Source organism: Chrysochloris asiatica, unplaced genomic scaffold (genome assembly GCF_000296735.1).
Source record: "Chrysochloris asiatica unplaced genomic scaffold, ChrAsi1.0 scaffold00156, whole genome shotgun sequence".
Lineage (NCBI taxonomy): Eukaryota > Metazoa > Chordata > Mammalia > Afrosoricida > Chrysochloridae > Chrysochloris > Chrysochloris asiatica.
Genome location: NW_006408674.1, coordinates 7,554,807 through 7,569,892, shown reverse-complemented (window position 1 = coordinate 7,569,892; position 15,086 = coordinate 7,554,807). Strand labels below are relative to the sequence as shown.

The window sequence follows — 15,086 nt, the reverse complement described above, 5'->3', positions numbered from 1 at the left end:
TAATAATCAATGTAATGAAACAAGCTATATGAATGGTTGAATGTGAAGCTGATGACGTGCCCTGTAAACTTTCACTCAATGCAAAATAAAAACATTAAAAAAAAAATGCTCTTTGAATAGAGAAAAGGACATTCCTTCTTTGATAACTGAAAGAAAAAAAATGGATAGCAATGCAAGTTCAACTGAGGAAACAAGAATCGATCTTATAATGACTTTGTATTGTCCAAAGCCTCAGTCTCTTTTGTTTCTTAACGAGCACTTATGAGACTATCATTCTTACACTACAAAGAAAAAAAATGTAAACTCTTGTTCAAATTCACTCAGTTGTTGTTGGTAGGTGCCATCAGGTGGGTACCGACTCATAGCAACCCTATGCACAACAGAACTAAACACTGCCCAGTCATGGGCCAACCTCACAAGTGTTGCCAACCTTGAGCCCACTGATGCTGCCATTTTGCCAATCCATCTCACTGGGGGTATTCCTCTTTTTCTCTGACCATCCACCCTACCAAACATGATATCCTTCTCTAGTGACTGGTCCCTTGACAATATGTCCGAAGTATGAGAGACGAAGTCTGGCCATCCTAGCCTCCAAGGAGCACTCTGGCTGCACTCGTCCAACACAGATCTGTCAGTTCTTTTGGCAGCCCATGGCACTTACAATATTCTCCTCCAACACCATAACTCAAAAGCATCAACTCTTCTATGGTCTTCCTTATTCACTGTCCCCAGCTTTCGCATGCATATGAGGTTACTGAATATACCATGGCTTGGGTCAGACGCACCTTAGTCCTCAAACTGACATCTTCACTCTTCAACACTTTAAAAAGGTCTTGTGTTTATGGAGTCAAAATCAGTTGCTAACCTCATGTGTGTCAAGTATAGAACTGTTCTTACACAGGGTTTTCAAAGGCTGATTTTTCAGAAGTCAGTTACTAGGACTTTCTTCCAATGTATTTCTTGATGGGCCAAACCTCCAATTTTCTGATTAGCAATTGAGCACAGTAAACTATCTGCATAGCCCAAGGGCTCCACTAGGAATTAAACCAGGATTTCAGAACCCAAACCCCCATGTTGCCTCCACAACGAAGGGGCCTGAGATACACAATCGGGAAAGAAGATGGACATCAGGTCAGGAAACTGCTTTAAGACACTCTGAAGGTATAGGGGAACCTCTTACAAAGGCAAGGAAATATTATTCTCAATACTGCATCTGAAACACTCAGAAACTTAGCATTTACAAACCCTTCCAAATTCAGGTAGGGCAATAAGAACAGGAAGAAAATCACAATGGCAGAGCTGGTACCCACCACCTCCTGATCAGCAGGAGTAAATTCAGTGCCTCCGAGTACAAAAATCCAAGGAAAGTTTGAGTTCCATCATAAAACTCCTATATTCATATTTAATCAAGCAACCATCATTGGCCATATTGAGGGAGGGAAGAAAGGATTCATAAAAAGGTCTTATCCAGAATTTAGTTTCCACCCTGGGAGTTACTAAGGGCCAAAGGGTGATGAAAGGGTGATGTCTAAGGAGCAATGAGCCCAATAATGGTTAAGCTTCAAAGCAACAGTTGTGAGTAGTCAGAAACAACTCAGGAGGAACGTGGGAATATGCAAGTAATGGGAATGGAGAAGTTAAGAAAGGTTACAGGGGTCAGTGTGGGATTACCCAATAAACAAGGTAAACAAGGGTGGGCTTACTTACTAATCTGTAATGAACAATTTCATGTTTTTTCATCACATCAAAGATTCTGTTTTCTAGTTATGACTGGCATCTCTCTCTCTCCCTTCCAACTCCACAGCACCCTTCTATAGAATCAAAGCCTTTTGTCAAATTTATAGTCCCTGACAGGGATGGAGTATCCAGTCGGCAAAGTAAGCATAGGTTTACTTACTAATCTGTATGCAACAGGGTCACATATAGTGAAAAATATGCAAAACTGCTCACTAGCGATTACTAAGCACAAGTAAGCTTGTGCTTATCTTGCTTATTGGGTAATCTGCCTGACAGGGTCTAAGGAAGACACACAGTTAGGATCACAGCAAGCTTTATAGCTATGGAGATTGGGAAGAGGTTTCTAAATGAAAGTTTTGAGTGTGTATTTACGTAGGATCCTTCTGTACCAGAGTTTCTAGCGTTCAAAACAAACAGTCAAACACAGTTCTTGCCCCCAAGAGGACATGACAGCTTAGTTGGGGGAAAAAAAAATCAGACTAATTGGATGGAGGGGATAGAATTACATTAGTCCCAGGAGAAAGGTAAGGGAAGAAAATTGGCTCTTGTTTTTAGACCTGCTGGGTTGAATATGCCTCAGGTAAATACATTCACTCAGTAGGCCAATGAGTATTATGGATCTTGAGAACAATCAGGGCTAAGGAGTGCAATCTAAAGCTTGGTCACATAAAGAACTGATCCCGTATGAAGACATGGGCCCTCAGTACAAGACAAGGAATGATTTAACAGACTGGACCTTCATTCAGTAAGAAAAGGAAGCAAGCGTCAGAATGAGAAGAGATCACCAATACAAAAACTAGGAAGTCATAGAGTCTTATTTGTGGTTGTTGTTAAGTGCCGTCGAGTAGGTTCTGACCCATAGCGACCCTGTATAGGGTTTCCGAGGAGCAGCCAGTGAGCTTGAACTGCAAACTTTGCAGTTCAAATGGCTTTGCAGTCTGGCGCATTAACCCACAGCGCCATACCAGGACTCCAATGAGATCATCAGAGACTAACATAAGGTGTAAGAATTCTAGAAACAGCACTAGTCTAGAAATTAAGAGAGAGGAGGTATCTGTTATGAGACTATCACCCACTCACTGTACAAACTTAAAGCAACCGCTTTTAATTCTAAACTGAATTCTCTTTGTTCTTCAATGAGTCAGATAGTATAACCTGGGAACAGTGTGAGATTACCCAATAAGGAAAGTAAGCAAGGGCTTACTGTCTTTCTCCTAACCCCACAGCACTTTCTATAGAATCAAAGCCTCTTTTACAGTTTACAATCCCTGATAGGGACTGAATTCCCAGTAAGCAAAGCAAGCGCAGGCTTATTTATACACACTAACCTGCAGTGAACAGTTTCATGTGGTTTTCACCACATCTTTATTCAATACAGATTAGTAAATAAGCACAGATAAGCCAATGCTTATCCTGTTTATTGTGTACTCCTCTCTCACCTGGGAGACAGGTTTCTAACATAGTTAAAATAATTCTAAGATTACAGATTACAACTTTTAAAAGAAAAAGCCTCAGAAGAAAAAAAGACTCCAGAGACAGATGGTAATGTCAAAGTCAGAACCTGGAGACTGCAGTGAGCACAGGTGTTAAATAGTAAGAGATTAAGCGCTCTGTCAAAAGACACACACATACATGTACACACACACAAACACCCTCCCCCCTCCAACAGAAGAGCTACTCCCATGTCTTTATTAAAGGAGGCTACAAGTGTGGTGGTAGAGTCCTGGTGTAGAGCTGTGGAGTGACCTTGCGCTGGACTGCAACCACAAGGTTGACGGTTCAACCTTACCAACCGCGACTCAGAAACCCTAATACAAGGTCGCTATGAGTCAGAACTGACTCAACAGCACTTAACAACAACAACACAGGTATTGTGGAATCCTGGTTTCGCACTGTGGGTTAAAGCACTGGGCCGCAAGGTAGGCCTGAACTACAAGGTCGGTTGTTCAAACTCACCAGCTGCTCCTTGGAAACCCTATACAGAGTCAGAACCAACTCCAAAGCAGTCAACAACAACAAACGGGTGCTGCTGTTGACTGCTGTGGAGTTGGTTCTGTTGTTAAGTGCTATAGAGTCAGTTGTGACCCTTCATAAGGTTTCCAAAGAGCGGCTGGTAAGTTTGAACCGCCAACCTTGTGGTTCTAACCAACCTTGTGTTCCAGTGCTCACCCTACAGCCACACTAGGATTCCAATGTTCGTAGGGGAGGGAAAAAAAGTAAGTTTTATAAGTTTCAAAACTAAAATACATACTGACCTGGTGTTAAAGTCAGGTTGGTACATATAATACTGGCCAGGAATAAAAAACCCCAGTAATACTGTCAGTTAAGTTGCTACCATAATCAACAATTATGTACAACTGTAATCCATTTTTAGCACACAAATCAATCTTTCTTTAGATCTGCCCTTTGAGGGTTCTCCAATTACCTCCAGGGAACTCATCACAAAGCATTTTAAAAATCAAAACAAAATTGTTATGTCACTATAATCTAAAACGCCTGCTACAACCAGACAGATAATAAAAAACTAAAGTGGAATTCAAAAGTCATGGATCTCATTGTCCTTTTGAACTACTGATGGCAAAAGCTTATCCCCATTTATTCAGGAATTTTCCTCCCATGTTTACGCTATTTAACTACTCACATTATATACAACAATCAATCAAAAAGTATTGCTACAGAATCACATAAACACTTATAAAACAAAAACATCAAACTGTGAAACTACTGCTACTTGGCGTCTCGTCCATCTTCTGTTCTAAACTCTGAAGGTGGTGCGTTCATTTCTCTAACCCTTCCCCTATAGAATCCTGTGTTCTTCAATTTACACCATGTCAAAACAGCAGTTTGGGCATCCACAAGGAAGTTAAATCATATTCTTTTGAAATGTCCTTTGAATTTGGGGAACAAAATGAGTTCTGAAAGGACATGATCAGGGCCATGGGGTAGATGGGGTAAGATTTCCCAATGAAATTCTCATACGATAGCCCTTGTTACCCTGGTTGTGATAGGAAAGAATACCTAGGCCCAACTTTCCTGACCATTTTTCCACCAAATTAGTTTTCTATTTTCTTAAAATTGCATCATAATACGCTCCTGTGATTATTGTAATGTCCTTTAAAAAAAAACTACTCCTTTGGAATTTCCCCATAACCTTCTGAGCTGAATTCTCTGCCTTGAATTTAACTGATTCAGCAGATCCCCTCGGAAGCCACTATTCTGACTGGACCCTTTTTTTTTTCGAAGACACTTTACGAGACTAAGACAATTACTGAGAGAACTTGTCTGCAGTCATCCACTGATCACAAAGACATGTTTAAACACATCTTGCTTGGAATAAACCTATGAATGTATGAGCTAGAGCTCTAGTAGCAACACTTTACTTACTCTTGTACTGAGGAGAAATAATCTTACCAGGAGTCTATTTAAATCCCACTGATAAAATTCACTGACAATTAATTACATCGTCTGCAATGTGAATTCAACACTCTGAAATTTGGATACTGACTTATTAATGGAAAGTCAAGCAATTTTCCTATGAAAATATTAAATATTATAATATGTGTCATACTTTTAAAATCTTTTCAGCCAGTTTCCTTTAATTATGAAATGTACTTTGCTGCGGGGGGGGGGGGGGGGGGGAGTCCTGTCTGAAACACAGAAGCATCCAGCATTTGGAACTGGTGCTTTTACAACATTACTAGGCTAAAGACTATTTAACTATAAACAGGCCGCAACAATAGCAAGAAAAAAATAAAGGTCATTTCCACAGCTGCCATTTAGGGGGCCAAGAAGGAGGCAAAATCACAAGACATGATAAACACTAAAAGGGTACAACCAGGGCTGCTTGTTTTCATTCAAACCACAGACAGAAGCAAAATCCTTATGTAACCTCCTCCACCCCACCCTTCTCGGTCTAACCCTTTTCCTACTCTCCCCTTCCCAGCAGTGGATTTCTGACAAGTTCTCCCGAGTCAATACAGTAGATATTACCTAGGAAAAGCAGATTTGCAGAACACACTGGGATTAGCACAACTCTTTGCAGGCAGAGAAAATTATTTGCTATTTGATCCCATTATTCTTTTACCATCTCCATCACCAACTACTGAAGAAAATAGCCTAAACATTAATATCTCAGGTTGGCGTGCTTTCCTGTCAAGTTAAGCTAGGGGTACAAACCCACTTAACTAATTTGCCCTTTAAACAAACATGACAATTTAGGGAATGGTTATTTAGCAAAGGGGCCTGAAACCAATGAGTGAAAAACTGCACAAATACCTAGCATGTAAACACTAAAATACCAGCAGAAGGAGAACTCTAGTTGCCCCTCTTCACCACCTCAAAAGCATTCATAAGCCTTTTCACTGAGTTCATAACTAAGTGCTTGGCTGCTAAAAGTTGTGAGAAAAGTAGCAGGGATCATGTAGTATTTCCAAAAACTTCACAGACTACAGGTAAGAAAGTTATCTAGCTTGAATCTGGGTGTGCAAATATGCTTTTACTGCTCTAACTCCCTTAGGAATAAGACAGAAATAAGTGTACAAATCCTTATTATCTGCTAGAGTGGTGGTGTACACGTCTGGGATTCTAAATGCTGCCCAGAATAAAACTCCAGCCTTTCATTCCTGGGGCAGTAATGCTTCGGCTCTGGGAACCTACGCCAGATTCTACTATGTACCATTAAAACCCTTATGGAGTTTTCCTGGAAAGCTATGATGAAGTTATTATGGGAATTTTTATCAAGAGAAAAGGTGAGTTTTCCCAAGTTCCATTCTGCATTTATGGAATCCTGGCATAGCGCTGTAGGATAAGCACCGAACTGCAAACTACAAGGTTGGTGATTCAAATTCCTCGCAAACTCTGTAAAAAACTCCATTGCACAAAACAATTCTACTTTTTTATATAGGTCTTAAAGGAATCCTGGAATCCTGGTTTGGTACTGTGGGCTAATGCGCTGGACTGCAAAGTCAGTTTGAACCACAAGGTCGGTGGTTCAAGTTCACTAGCCGCTGCTTGGAAACTCTATACAGGGCCCGCTATGGGTCGGAACTGACTCGATGGCACTTAACAACAACAACAACAACAACAAAAGAATCCTGGTGTGGGTTAATGCTCTTGACTGCAAGGTCGGTTTGAACTGCAAGGTTAGCGGTGCAAGCTCTTCAGCTACTCCTTGGAAACCTTACACAAGGTCACTACAAGTTAGCACCTAGCAAAAACAACATAGGTCTCAAAACAATTATATGTTTGTAAAGTTGCTTTGTTTCAAAAGGAAAAGGTTACTGAAATTTTAACTGTCTTGAAAAACCAGTTTTGTGCAAAGGATTGGGGCAAGGTCTCCCACACTGTGGGAGATACCTGCTTTCACTGGCTCTCTCAGGATCCGCTAACTGCTCTGACATACATCATGGAATGATAGACACAGCACATTCCTCCTGACATCAATACTGCTACACTTGTATTCAACAGACAGACCCACAATTACTTCCACAGCGACCCGAGATTCCCTCCAATGTAGTTAGGGTTCATTTTACCTATAAATGTGGCCAATCAGTCCACAGACTAAGTTTTCTACACAATGTACACCAACAATAGCGCCCACCACCACCCCAATGCCAAAATAAACATGGCATTGGTTGGGCTATAGCACCAGAGAGATCTAGATTCACATCCTGGTTCCATTCGTTTGCCTTGTGGCTGGATTTATGAGCCTGTTTCGCCTTCTGCAAAATAGGAGGGAAACCTGGCAGGGATGTTTTAAGACAAAGATCCCAAACTGGCCCACAGGTTGAATTCAATCTTCAGAGACATATTACATTTGGTCCATAAAGTGCTTTTAAAAAGCTAAATTGCTACATCAAAAAGTGAAGAGGAGGAAGTCAGGGGGTTAATCAAAACAGAGATTGCCAGCCTAACAAGGAAAAAAGTTAAAGATCCATCAACCTGGGGCCTGCATTTTGGCATGACGACAACCATGCATGGCTGCGCCCTTTAAAGAGGTACAGAGCCCGTAGTTTAACTGGCACTGCTGTTCTTGTCTTATCTATGTTGCCTCAGCTGCTTGTCCGGGCTTAGGTTTGCAACCACTTTGAACATTAAAACAAAATAACTTGGGAGTGCTGTGAAAACGTTTGTGAAGGCGTTATTATCAGTAGTTTACTTGGTAGTTAATAAGTTTGGTGTTGAGTCTGAGCACGTATTACTTTTATTCTGCCTCATGAACACCAATATCACAGCAAAAGAAAGTCCACAGAACCACTTCTTGATCAAGAGCCCAATCCAAACGGCCAATGTTTCCATGATCATTCCCCATTCGCACCAAGTTTCTAGCTTCCTGTTGGCTATCCAGGTTGGAACAATTTCCCTTCCATACACGGTTGCCTTGGCCAAGGAAATATTGGTAAGTGAACCTTTTGGGAAAAAGGGAGAGCAAACAAGTATTTTTATATTGCACAAAGATTGACTTACAAGGGGCCTTCAAAAAGTTGGTGGAAAAATAGAACTAAAAGGGAAGGAATTTTTCCTGAACCTTTTGCAGTCCCCTGGAGTCCTGGTGTGGCACTGTGGGTTAATGTGCTAGACTGGAAAAGTCGGTTTGAACGGCAAGGTTGGTGGTTCAAGCTCACCAGTTGCTCCTTGGAAACCCTCTACATGGTCGCTATGGGTGGGAACCGACTCAGCGGCACTTAACAACAAGTAGACCGCAGTGCACTTCCAAATCCCTTATCTGCAAACAGCCTTCACTGTCAGCCGCTCAAATTGAAATACTTGTGGCGCTGGGGGATAAGCACTCGGCCGCAAAGTCGGTTTGAACCACAGGCTGGCAGTTCAAACTCACCAGCCGCTCCTCAGAAGCGCTGCGCAGGCTCGCGGTGAGTTAGAACCGACTCGGCTTGGACGGCCCTAACAACAAAACCAAACCCTCTGCAGGGCGAAGCGACTCCGCTCAGAACAAGCCCGGTGGGCGCGTGCGGAAAAGGCCGGGTGCAGGGCCCTGAGCCCCACAGGCCGGACGGGCAGCCGGCTGAGCTCCAGACGCTAACGCCCAGAGAATCTCAGCCGAGGGGTGCAAATCACCCTCAACAGCCATCCTCGGGCTGGCACCGGCCAGCAATGTCACCGGGGGAGAGACAGAGGCAGGCGGTGGTGCACCGGTGCTTTCCGCAGACCCAACGCCGCCGCCCGGCTCCCCCGACCAGCGTCTGCGCGAGGCCCAGCCGTAGCCAGGGAGACCAGAGGCCCGCCCCGCTCAGCAGACTCGGCCTGCTACAGCCTGGCGCCCGAGCAGGCCTGGAAGCCGGTACCCGGCCTCGCAGCACTATTCGGAGTCTTCTGAGCTGAAGACACTTCAGAAAAAGCATCCGAGTTGCCAGCAATCTGCAAAGGCGCCAGGACAGCAAGAAAGCAGCCCTGCCACCACCCACCCTGCACCCGCCAGGACGCACTGTCGAACCGAGGGCCCACAGGGTCTCCTTCCTTACACCTCCTGATGGCCTTCGGTGGACCCGAAATCCTCCAGGCACAACGGAAGAACATGGCCGACTTGAGCGGCGAGAAAACTCAGAAGAAAAGGCCGAGAAACGTGGATACGACCCAAGTGGGTAACCTCACTTCATGCCCGCTTGCCATTTACGCAGGGCAGGCCTGGGCCTTCCTAACTAGTTCGTCAAGCACACCAGAACTGAGGTGGTCTCCCCACCTCCCTCACCAGTTTGAGCACCTGGCTTGGCCTTGGGCTGAGGCCTAACGAAAATCCACATGCATTCCTCTCGCCAGGCCTTCAGAGGCTCGGAAAGCAGAGGCTGCTGCGGCCTAGGGCAGCGATAAGGACTGAGCCAACTCCCTAAGCCCACAGCTCCAGAGCCCACCTGTAGGTCGCCCGCAGGCGCCACCTGCACTGTCTCCCTGGTTCGAAGCCAACTCACACACGCCCAGCAACCCACTCGCGTGCGACCCTACCTGGCCTCCCCGTCCCAAAACGCCAGCGCCAATCGAAAGTGTGAAGCCACGTGACCTTCCCGGGCTTGAGAAGCCAGAGCACAGACAACACGAGGAGCCAAATCACTCCGCCTTAAAGGAGCCGCGCCCGCTGCCGTCGTGGCTCTCTTCCTGTGACTGTACGCCCAGCGCGAGAGTCTCCGCCGCCAGCAGCCCCGCCCCTCCCAGGCCTCCCTCCAAAGCTTCCGAGAGGACGAAGGAGACTAAGTTCTTGGCGCCGGCGGCTTCGGGTCTCACGTGCGACAAGCGTAAGAGAACGAAGTGTTGCGGTTCCCAAGGCTCCGTTCCGTCCTTTCAGTTTTCGTTCGGCCAAACACCCGAGGCCACAGAGTGCGCCGCGCAGCTTGGAAGCGCCACCGGCCCCCGCCACCTAAGAGCCGCGGCGCCTTTAAGCCCAAAGGCCCTGAGTCACGAGAAGGCTCCCTGCCCCCTCGCCACACACCCCCTCCACGAGGCCCCACGCCCGCGGGCACGTGACCCGCGCCCCGCCCGGGACTCGCGCGCAGCGGGGGTGGAGGAAGGGGGTACAGCGGCTCCCGCCGAGGCTGCGCACGGACCGTTAGCTGCCGCGACCCTGACCGCGGCCCCGCCCAGCCCCGCCTAAGCGGGCGGCTGGCAGCTCTTACCAGCGGGAACGCCATGGGGCTGCTGTGCCCCTGCGGGACAGACGGGCAGCCGGCGGGCAGGCGCGGCGAGAGGCACGCAGACACGTGGGCACTATTTTTGCAGCGAGACGCACGCCGCACCGTACTCGGGCCGCTTATAAAGCCTCGCGGAGCCGCCCCCCAGCCGGATGCGAAGCACCTGTGTCGGCCCCGCCCGGGCCCTTGCCCCCGCCCCCGCCCGCACGCCCTGCCCCGCCCCTTCCAGCGGACCCGGCGGCGAGCTCGGCGCCCACCGGGAACTGGACGTGGGCGCTCGGGCGGCCTGCTTACAGACTTCGTGACCACTGCTGGCTATTGCCACCCCTAGCCAGCCCGGGAAGGCCTAAGCTTGAGTGTGCCACTCACCGCCTGACCCCAGTCGTCACTTCTTTCCTCCGGTCCTCAGTTTCCCCCGCTAGGAAATCAGGCGCGGTTTACAAGCCCCTGCGACGCGGCGGAGACGTACTGCTTGTCAGTAAAGCCCTGCGCCCACGCTCCTCCTTTTCCAGAGAGCCGGCCCTGTACGCCCCCGTCCGAACCTTGGTCCCCAGGCGCCAGCAGGTGCGCTCACTCGAGACCAGCTGCTTTGTGCGCTGGAAAGGGAGGTGTCGATCTGGAGAGACAGGAAAGTTGCCAAAGGAACCGGGATCTTCTTGGGAACGCAGTTCCGTGAGGGACGAATCCTTCCTGACGCTCCTGTGCGGATCTCACGCCGGACTGCGATAGGAAACTCCACAAAAAGCAGTCCAGGAACAGGGTGGGAGCCCCAGGTCGGCCGAGGGGAAGCCCTCCAGAAATTAGAAGGCGAGAGAGAACCGCGGGCTGGGCTGGTGACTGGAGAGACGAGCGGGAGTAGCTGGAGCAGGAGCCGACCGGAAGCCCAGGCAAGCGCAGAGGCGGTGATGGCATTCCAGGCAGAGAGACCCAGCGAAGGCGGAGAGGTGCTGGCCGAGCCTCAGCTCAGTCTGACCAGGACTCAGAATAATGGGGCTGATGCTCTGGAAGGAGGGCAACCTAGGGCCGGTTTGTGAAGGGTACTTGGCAGACAGCAGAAAATGAATGATTTATAAAGAGAAGAATGGTAGTATCAGGTCTCCTTTAGGATGTTCCTGGAGACTTTGTAGAGGTTAACCAGAAGCAAAAAAAAAAAAGAAACAGGCGACAGGGTTGGGGAAGAAATGTCTTCATTGAGCATTAGTATTGTATATGGAGTCCTGGTGGCGCAGTGGGCCAAAGCAGTAGACCACAAGGTTGGTTTGAACCACTAGTCGTCAAACTCACGAGCTACCCCTTGAAAGTCCTATACAAGGTTGTTAATGACTCAACAGCACTTAAACACAACACACACACACTGTAGTATACGGGTATATCAACATCATGTATTAATCACTTGCTCAAAGCTCTTCTAGCAGTTTGGAAGATGGGGGGCTGCTGCCTTTCTGTCAGGCTGGTGTGTAATGAATAAGGAGAGTGGGAGAGGTCACTGCGAGCTCTCTCTCTAGGGCAATGGAAGGATAGGACGTCCATGGTCTAGGTTAGGATTTCAGAAGAATTCATGGTAGAAGGTAAGAAAGACTAGATACTGGACCGGAAGTCACAGTAACAGTTGGCCGATGTCATCCAGCAGTAGGACCTCATACTGAAGCTTCCTGAAGTTGCTGAGACCAAAGCAAAGAGGGTGATGACTGTAGGGGCAGGACATGAGGTGACCCTGGCAACCCCCGCCATTAGCCCTCTGTTTTCCAGATGGCCCATTCCTGTGACGCAGGAAAAGGCATGTCCTGGTTCAGTTCTCAGTCCCTTTCTCAGGGAGCAGCCCACCCCCATTCTAACCCTGGTCCAAGCAGCGCAGGACAGTTTGGGCTCTGCTGGTGCCACATCCAGATGTCTACTGTATAGGAACCATATGAGGGTGGGTGAGAGTACTGAGGAGGACCGTGCAAGAAAGAGATCCCAAGGCAGCCAGATCTTTCAAGTAAAGCTGGAAATACAGGTTGGTTTGTTTAATGTGAAATCTTCCAAATTCTAAAATTGGTCACTAATTTCAATGAAAAGCCAATCCCAGCCTATCTAGGGGCCCCATGCAGCTGCGCATCGATGGTCCTTTACTCCTTGACCCCAAAGCTGGGTGTGATAAAAGTCTAAAGTCTGACTGTGTTGGTGGCCAGGAGGCAGGCTTGCAGAATGTGCCCTTTTTGATATATTCCTGAGTATTTTTGTGTACATCCTCCCCCCCACCAAAATAAAACGGGGGAATAGAAGCAAATGCTGTTGAATGATGATACATGGAGGGAATTGTAATCATTGCAATGAAATGATGGTGTAAAGCCAATATTCTCTCATGAAAATTATCACTCAATTCACAATAAAAACTTTTAAAAAATAATTAAGAGTCTGAAACTTGACATAATAGTCAAAAAAACTCTTCATATTTCAGTACTCCCAGAAAATGAAGGCATCTTTCAGGGGACTTGGAACAGAAAATTACTGCAACCAAAAATCCCTCTTCCTAAACTTTACGTTGTAGGTATTAATAATAATTAACCTTCCTCAAGGATCTCTGGTAGCATAGTGGTTATGAGTTGGGTTGCTACCTTCAAGGCCAGCAGTTCAAAACTACCGACTGTTCCATGGGAGAAAGATGAGGATTTCTGCTCCTGTAAAGATTTACAGCCTTAGAAACCCTGTTCAGGGTGGCTATGAGTTAGAACGGACTCCACAGCATATAACCACCACCACCAAACTTCCTTGAGCACTTACTATATACCTGTCACTGGTGTGGCACTGTTGGTTATATATACTGGACTGCAAAGTTGATTTGAACCGCATGGTCAGCAGTTCAAGCTCACCAGCTGCTCCTTGGAAACCCTATTCAGGGCTGCTGTGGGTCAGAACTGACTCAATGGCACTTAACAACAACAACAACAATATACTTGGTACAGTGAGTACTTTACATATATTAACTCAGTTCACAAATGAGGAAACTGAAACTCGGAGAAGTAACCAAAGCCTCCCAATTAGACATGTAGGACTAGAACTCAAACCTAAAGCAGTCTTCTGGTCCCAGCACCAGCACTGTTAAGTTGTTCTTAAAGACCATCAAGTTGGTTCCAACTCATGGTGGTGGTGGTGGTGGTGTGCCATGGAGTCAATTCTGACCCCAGCCACCCTGTATAGGGTTTCCGAGGAGCAGCTGATGAGTTTGAACCACCAATCTTGTAGTTCAAATCGACCTTGCAGTCCGGTGCATTAACCTGCAGCACCACACCAGGACTCCACAGTCTTAACTAGACAACAACAAATGTGGCCCTTTATGCAACTGATTCAGAACTCACTGCACATGATTATGTAAGCACACACTCATGGCCTCAGGTATAGGTGAGTCCTTGCTCCTTGCCCATATATGTTGTCAGGCCTGCAGATCACACAGGAAGAGCAGTACTGCTGACTGGAAGATGCCCTCAATTCACAGGGCAGGGTGCAAAGAGGCGGAGGTGGATATTAAGTGACTCGGTGAAGCCCCCACAGCTGACCAGTGGCAGGGACAAACAGGCAGCATTATGCATTCTCCCAGTCAACAAATAGCCTTTGAGCCCAGCTACGCCTGGCACCATTTCTCCAGTCAAGCTCTGATTTACAATACAGGTTTTAAGTGTAACTGTAATTAGTGAATTAGATTTTAAACACAAGTCCTAGAGAGACAGGAGGGGTCCTGTAGTCTTGCTTAGGTATTCCCAGAAGACAAAGAAGACTTCTGGCGAGAGAAAACAATTTCCTGGTTACAAACGGTCAGAGGGAGAATGCACTTTGGAACACAATGGGAAATGGAAACACAGTCTCTGCTCAAGTTTTGCCAAGCTCTGTGCAAAAGAGCAAGGCACTTTCTTTGTGTATGTGTGTTGTTTTAAGTGGTATGAAAGAGTGGATCAGACCCACTCTTCATCATGGTGGTGGTGGCGTGCCATCGAGTTGGTTCCAACTCATAAAGATGCTGTATAGGCTTTTCAAGGCTGTAAATCTTTACAGGAGCAGAAAGCCTCATCTTTCTCCTGCAGATTAGCTGGTAGAGTTGAACTGCTGACCTTGCGGTTAGCAGCCCAACTTGTAATGCACTACGCCTCCAGGGCTCCTTTCCTTCATACACAAGAATAAAGAGAGTTAAAGATATAAATGAGAAATGCAATGCTTGGAAATTTTTAGACGGAAACAGTATTAGCTACCTTAACTGGGTGCCAGATACACAACAAAACAAAATGTTGCCTGCTCGTTAACCATCTCCATGATCATTGACAGATCAGACCATTGTGCGCCACTGAGTTTTCATTGGCTGACGTTGAGAAGGTGATTACCAGGCCTTCCTGCCTAGTTTGTCTTAGTTAGGAAGCTCTGCTGAAGCCTCCAGTGACAGAAGGCTGGGAGCTGCACATTGTGAGATGGAATGAGCGGGAACACAAACACCCACGTGTAAGGGTTTATTGGAGGTCGGAAGGAAAGCGAGAGTATTGCTGGGGGAAGGACTTTTATACTGGTTGAAGAGGAGGGCGGGGTTGAGATTAGTGGAGGTAAGTGATAGGTTGACTAGGGATGCCTTGCTGGTAGGGAGAGAGGAGGTTGAGGAAGTTCCGTTAGGTTGGAAGAGCGGAGGGAGAGCAAAAGCGCGGTAAGCAGCCATTTTATTATGCATGTGGATGAGGGATTCTGTCACACATG

The 15,086-nt window shown here is 46.9% G+C and overlaps 1 protein-coding gene and 1 pseudogene across 1 annotated transcript in view; one reads left to right on the top strand and one right to left on the bottom strand.

Moving 5' to 3' along the window:
- LOC102830766 overlaps positions 1-9,075 on the top strand; it is a 12,057-nt pseudogene extending 2,982 nt beyond the window's left edge.
- The window catches only part of CPEB1 (cytoplasmic polyadenylation element binding protein 1), a 126,693-nt gene extending 116,219 nt beyond the window's left edge, over positions 1-10,474 (bottom strand). The window contains exon 1 of the mRNA XM_006870933.1: positions 10,359-10,474. Within this exon, the coding sequence (XP_006870995.1) occupies positions 10,359-10,373 (15 nt within the window). The 5' untranslated portion in view covers positions 10,374-10,474. The remainder of the gene's footprint in view (positions 1-10,358) is intronic.
- Between the last annotated feature and the right edge of the window lie 4,612 nt (positions 10,475-15,086).